Raw genomic sequence first — 6,912 nt, 5'->3', positions numbered from 1 at the left:
AAAGGCGCTGGGCGGAGTCGCTTGGCGTCACACCTGTCGGGAAGCCCCGCAGATGAGGTCTGACTGTCTTTTCAGGTCAGGCGGATGGAGGCGGAAGAAGCGCGTCTGAAAGAGCACATCCAGGATATCCGAGACCAAAACGAACTGCTTGAGTTCCGCATCCTGGAGCTGGAGGTGGGAAGACTCGCACAAGCGTGTTGAGGCCAGAGATGTGACGGACGGACGGACGGACGGACGGACGGATGCATGCCTCTGCCTTTCAGGAGAGGGAGTGGCGCTCCCCCGTCTTGAAGTTTCTGCAAGTCCGTTTCCCAGACGGCCTCAGCCCTTTGCAGATCTACTGCGAGGCCGAGGGCGTGAGCGTACGTAAGGCGTCCCTCGCAACCCTAACCTTAACCCGAGGTCCCAGAACACCTTACATTGCTCCTTGCGCCTTTCCCCCGGACATCGTCATCAGTGATCTGATGAAGAAGCTGGACATCCTGGGCTATAACGCCGTAAGTGTATGTCGAACTCCTTATGTTCGCACTCCACGAGACTCGGCGGCTCAAATGTGACTTTTGGAAGGCTTTGCGCTGAAAGAAGCTTGTTGACGCTGTGCCTTTGGGCTCTTGCAGAATCTCACCAACGAGGAGCAGGTGGTCGTGATTCACGCCAGGACCCTTCTCACCCTAGCCGAGAAGGTAACGCGCACGTCCACGCACGCTCTCGCATTCTGCTTATGTGACAGCAGCCTTTCCTCAGTGGTTAGAATACATCAAAGTGACCAAGTCAGCACTTCAACAGAAGATGTTGGACATTGAAAGTGAGAAGGTAGACAGACACGCGACATCAGCCAAGGGGAACTCCGGCAATGTGCCCCAACAATTCTGACCTTGAGCTGTGCTAGGATATGTTCTGCAAGCAGAAGGGCTACCTGGATGAAGAGTTGGACTTCAGGAAGTGTTCCATGGACCAGGCTCATAATGTAAGCCGCCCTCAAATCTCCCGCCGGACCACTGATGGACGAGGATTGCGGCCCAGAGGATCCTGGAGCTGGAGGCCATGTTGTACGAGGCGCTACCGCAGCGGGACTGCCCCGCCACGGACGGCGAAAAAGCCAGCCACGCTGGCGTGAATGACGTGCTGACGGCGGATCAGAGAGAAGAGCTTAGGAGCGCCGTGGACCAATGGAAGCGAGCCCTGATGTGCGAGTTGAGGGAGCGCGACGCTTGCATCCTCCAAGAGAGAATGGATCTGCTGCACAGCGCGCAACAGGTAAGGGCCCAAAGCCAGCCCGGCACTTACTTGCACGCTTACTGGCTTTTGAATGCCACTTTCCATTTGTCCGTCCTAGAGGAACAAAGAGCTGAAAGAATTCATCGAAGCTCAGAAGAGACAAATCAAACAATTGGAGGAGAAGTTTCTGTTTCTCTTTCTATTCTTCTCCTTGGCCTTCATTCTGTGGCCCTAACACCAGCTGGTGAGTGAGCTCCAGCGGCACCGCACTCGACACCTCCGATACACTGCCAGCCGGTCTCAGACGTTGGCAGACGCTCCGATGCCAACGTATACCCCCCGCCACGGTGACAGAGGCACCGCGTCACACCGGCGCTCATCCAATCAGAAGGCAGGAAAAGCAAATTCACATGCAGGGCACTTTTGAACCAGAAGAGAGCGCCACAAAAAACGGTTGTTGCCCCAAACGCGCACTAAAAAGGGTCAGAATAACAAGAGTCCCACTGGCCAGCCGGGGCCACCCGTCCAGCTGTTTCTTCAGGGGGGAAAAAAATTGGAGTCACCGGTGAGTACATTTTGCATTTAGCTCTGCTTTTCTGCTTCTGTCTTCAAGTGTGTGGCATCCTGCGATCAAAGAGTCAGCCAACCCCAAAGCGGTTGACCTCAACGTCCCACCACCATGCCTACCAGAGCAGGTGACGTGATGCTTTGGACATCCTTCCGTCTCAGATGCCCAAAAGTACTCTTTGCCACATCTGCGGCAATACGATGTCTTTTCAAAGGTGCAAATAAATCCAGCGTGGGCGGAACACGCACGTCTTCGGTTTTTCCCGCTTTGTTTGTGTGACAGCTGTTGTGAAAATTTTATACAAATAAAGTTGTATAGTACAGGTTTGGCCAAGCCGCAACTCCCGAACCGCATGCGGCTCTTTTATGTTCATATCAACATTTGTGTGTGTGTGTGTGTGGGGGGGGGGGTGGGGGGGGGGGGGGGTTGTGCGTGTTGGCTTCACTTGAGTTCAATTTGGTATTTTGGTCAAAAGCGCATGTGGTGAAATTCCACAAAGTAGGATGGGCAAACACATTTCTTTAAACTATGAGTGTCAATTGGGCTCTCGAAATGGCAGGGAAAAGATGCACAGCAAAACGAAAATACGTAGATGAACACAGGACGTTTTAATCAGAGTGGGAAAGTTTCTATTTTTTGTTGAACGTGATGGCAAACCATTCTGCCTGATATGTCAGACCTCAGCGCATTTCAAAGATTCAAATCTTCAGCGCCATGCACTTCAGCTCACTCCATGCTAACATTGATCAGGCGTCGAACCCGCATCATCATGCTTAAGAGGTGGCCATGCTAACCAGTGCGCCATTATGTCAACGCATAATAACTAAGTCTACTGGTCAAAACAGCGGTTACTATATGACGTCGCTACGTCGTGGTCACGTGACGCAGACAAGACGTCAATGGACGTGGGCAGAGTTAACTTGTTTAAAAGGGAGTAGGCAGAAGAAATATTTAATTTATTTAAATCTATTTTGAGTGCACACCATTATGCCAATGCATAACAACTGTAAATCTACTAAACAAAACAGCGGTTGCTATATGACATCTGCCACGTCGTGGTCACGTGACATACGTGACGTCGATGGGCGTAACTTTCGCCGGAATTCAAATCCGCGGGGAGAGTTAACTTGTTTAAAAGAGAGTGGGCAGAAGAATTATTTAATTTATTTAAATCTATTTGGTGTGTGCGCCATTATGTCAATGCATAACAACTGTAAGTCTACTAAACAAAACAGCGGTTGCTATTTGACGTCTGCCACGTCGTGGTCACGTGACGCGGACGTGACGTCGACGCCTACTTTACATCCCACCGATCACAGGACTCCTCGGCTGCATAACCGTGCCCCCTTCCCAACCAATCGGATTTGCTATACGCGAAAACGACGCCAATGGAAAGAGCTTCCGCCCAAATTTAAATCCGTGGGCGTGGCTCGCAGCAGGAAGTAGGAAAATGGCGGCGATGTTGACAAAGACACAGCGGATGGTAACATACGACTAACAAGAGAAATATTTTTATTTTCTGCTTGCAACTGGACCGTCCAGAGCGTACACGGTAAGTACAACTCATCGTTTTTAAAAAGAAGTACTTTTGTTGCCCTGAAAAGCTAGTGAGCGTGGCGTTTGTGGGGGACGTCGAATTTCGACGATTCTTTCTGGTCAACGGTTGTAAATGATTGTGTTGATTAAAAAAGAAAACTTGATGTAACTCTACTTTTAACTGCCGTTTCAGATAGATTTGGAATTGCATCACATCCAATTTTGCCTAGAGCGTACACGGTAAGTAACACTCGTTGTGTTTAAGGAGATTTACGTTTGTAATAGCAGAAGTGTAGCCGCGTTGCGTTGTACGTGTGAATGTTGGTCCGGGCGAAATGTTAATGTTTAATTTCATTCCTTTAGGTTCCACGGTGTTTGTTGGCTGCAAGTTTTCCACTGCAAGAAGAGGCTCATATCATTGACCAGGAGCGAGCTACAATGGTGAGTAGCCATAACATTTATGTTAAACACTTCCTATTTCATGTCTAACAGTACTTGATTTAACAAATAACCATAAATAAATACAGTGTGGGCACTGAAGTTAACATATGTGATTATACTGCCTAATCTGTCACCGAGTAGATTGTTGCAAAGTAATATAAGATCCAAAGTTGTAATTCAGAATAGTTTTCAAAAGAAGGCCATTAGAATTATATACAAGTCTGATTACCCTGAACAAGCTATTAATTAAATCACAAATTCTTCAATTCAAAGATTTGGTAGATTATCAGACAAATAATGTCTAACAGTAATTGATTTAACACATCACGATAAGTAGATTGAGTGTGGGCACTCTCAAGTTAACATATGTGATTATACTGCCTAATCTGTTACAGAGTATGTTGTTGCCAAGTAATGTAGAATAGATCCAAAGTAGTAATCCAGAATAGTTTTGAAGAGGCCATTAGAATGATAAACAAATCTGATTACCTTGAACATAATAACAAGCTAAGTGTTTAATATGTCCTATGAAGTCAAAATTGGGCACCATCATGTGGTGAAATTTGGAATTGCATCACATCCAATTTTGCCTGGGAACAAACAGATTACATAAATCTTAGTTTTGAATAAGCCACTCCTTCTCAAACAAGTAAACTCTGCCCATTTTGCGCAGTAGATGTTCTGTTAATATCTAGTATTTATACAAAGTCATAATTTAAATTGCTTTCAACCTTCATTCATCGGTTCAACCAACATTACTCGCTCTTATTACCAACTTGTATTGATTTAACTAAGCGTTTAATACTTCCTATCAGGTCTCAAATCGAGATTTGGCAAAATACAATTTCAGCAAATCCAATTTTGCCAGGGAACAAAAATAGATTAAATAAACTAAATAAGTCCTCTTCCCATTAAATAAATCAGAAAAGTCTGTCTTGTAACCAGTCCTCTTCAAACAAGTAAAGTCTGCCCATTTTGTGCCGTAGATTTTGTGTCTATGCCTAGTATTTAAACAAAATCATAATTTAAACGACTTCTTTCCTTCATTCACTTTGGAAATTTGGAATTGCAGCAAATCGAATTTTGGCAGGGAACAAAAATAGATCAATTAAACTAAATAAGTCTTCTTCCCATTAAATAAATTAAAAAAGTCTGTCTTGTAACCAGTCCTTTTCAAACAAGTAAAGTCTGCCCATTTTGTGCCGTCGATTTTGTGTTAATGCCTAGTATTTATACAAAATCATAATTTAAAGGACTTCATTCCTTCATTCACTTTGGAAATTTGGAATTGCAGCACATCAAATTTTGCCTGGGAAGAAAAGTAGATTAAATAAATTTAATAAGTCTTACTACTTCCCATTAAATAAATTAAATACGTCTTACTTGTTCCCACTCCTTTTCAAAACAGTAGTTTAAAACGAGGGCCCTTCACTCAATCTTTAACCCCAACCCCGCACGTTGTGTTGTATCTGTGAATGTTGGTTGTGGCCAAATGATAGTTTTCTTTCATTCGTTTAGGTTCCAAGAAAACTTGATGTAACTCTACTTTTAACTGCCGTTTCAGATAAGCGGGTATTACGTCGCAGTCATGTGCCGTGGATATGACGTAATTGCCCGAACCTCCGCCAAAATTCAAATCTGTTGGCGCGATGGCCGTGAGCCACTGAGCAGCGACGATTATCAACAGAAATATCTTTATTTTCTGCTTGCAACTGGACCGTCTAGAGCGTACACGGTAAGTAACACTCATTGTGTTTAAGGAGATTTACGTTTGTAATAGCAGAAGTGTAGCCGCGTTGCGTTGTACGTGTGAAAATTGGTCGAGGCGAAATGTTAATGTTTAATTTCATTCCTTTAGGTTCCACGGTGTTTGTTGGCTGCAAGTTTTCCACTGCAAGAAGAGGCTCGTATCATTGACCAGGAGCGAGCTACAATGGTGAGTAGCCATAACATTTATGTTAAACACTTCCTATTTCATGTCTAACAGTACTTGATTTAACAAATAACCATAAATAAATACAGTGTGGGCACTGAAGTTAACATATGTGATTATACTGCCTAATCTGTCACGGAGTAGATTGTTGCAAAGTAATATAAGATCCAAAGTTGTAATTCAGAATAGTTTTCAAAAGAAGGCCATTAGAATTATATACAAGTCTGATTACCCTTAACATAACAACAAGCTATTAATTAAATCACAAATTCTTCAATTCAAAGATTTGGTAGATTATCAGACAAATAATGTCTAACAGTAATTGATTTAACACATCACGATAAGTAGATTGAGTGTGGGCACTCTCAAGTTAACAGATATGATTATACTGCCTAATCTGTTACAGAGTATGTTGTTGCCAAGTAATGTAGAATAGATCCAAAGTAGTAATCCAGAATAGTTTTGAAGAGGCCATTAGAATAATAAACAAATCTGATTACCTTGAACATAATAACAAGCTAAGTGTTTAATATGTCCTATGAAGTCAAAATTGGGCACCATCATGTGGTGAAATTTGGAATTGCATCACATCCAATTTTGCCTGGGAACAAACAGATTAAATAAATCTTAGTTTTGAATAAGCCACTCCTTCTCAAACAAGTAAACTCTGCCCATTTCGCGCAGTAGATGTTCTGTTAATATCTAGTATTTATACAAAGTCATAATTTAAATTGCTTTCAACCTTCATTCATCGGTTCAACCAACATTACTCGCTCTTATTACCAACTTGTATTGATTTAACTAAGCGTTTAATACTTCCTATCAGGTCTCAAGGCAAGATTTGGCAAAATACAATTTCAGCAAATCCAATTTTGCCAGGGAACAAAAATAGATTAAATAAACTAAATAAGTCTTCTTCCCATTAAATAAATCAGAAAAGTCTGTCTTGTAACCAGTCCTCTTCAAACAAGTAAAGTCTGCCCATTTTGTGCCGTAGATTTTGTGTCTATGCCTAGTATTTAAACAAAATCATAATTTAAACGACTTCTTTCCTTCATTCACTTTGGAAATTTGGAATTGCAGCAAATCGAATTTTGCCAGGGAACAAAAATAGATCAATTAAACTAAATAAGTCTTCTTCCCATTAAATAAATTAAAAAAGTCTGTCTTGTAACCAGTCCTTTTCAAACAAGTAAAGTCTGCCCATTTTGTGCCG

General features: G+C 42.8%; 1 protein-coding gene across 1 annotated transcript; it reads left to right on the top strand.

Moving 5' to 3' along the window:
- Positions 1 to 734: 734 nt before the first annotated feature.
- Positions 735 to 6,218, top strand: LOC148378536 (janus kinase and microtubule-interacting protein 3-like). Its single transcript, XM_088367862.1, has 3 exons — positions 735 to 967; positions 1,024 to 1,325; positions 6,215 to 6,218. The coding sequence occupies exons 1-3, from the start codon at positions 893 to 895 to the stop codon at positions 6,216 to 6,218; spliced, it is 381 nt and encodes a 126-aa protein (XP_088223988.1). The 5' UTR covers positions 735 to 892.
- The last annotated feature ends 694 nt before the right edge of the window (positions 6,219 to 6,912 follow it).

The sequence above is a fragment of the Syngnathus floridae genome, unplaced genomic scaffold, assembly GCF_059516105.1.
Source record: "Syngnathus floridae isolate MCC-2025c unplaced genomic scaffold, RoL_Sflo_1.0 HiC_scaffold_39, whole genome shotgun sequence".
Classification (NCBI taxonomy): Eukaryota; Metazoa; Chordata; class Actinopteri; order Syngnathiformes; family Syngnathidae; genus Syngnathus; species Syngnathus floridae.
This window is presented reverse-complemented; position numbering and strand designations above follow the sequence as displayed.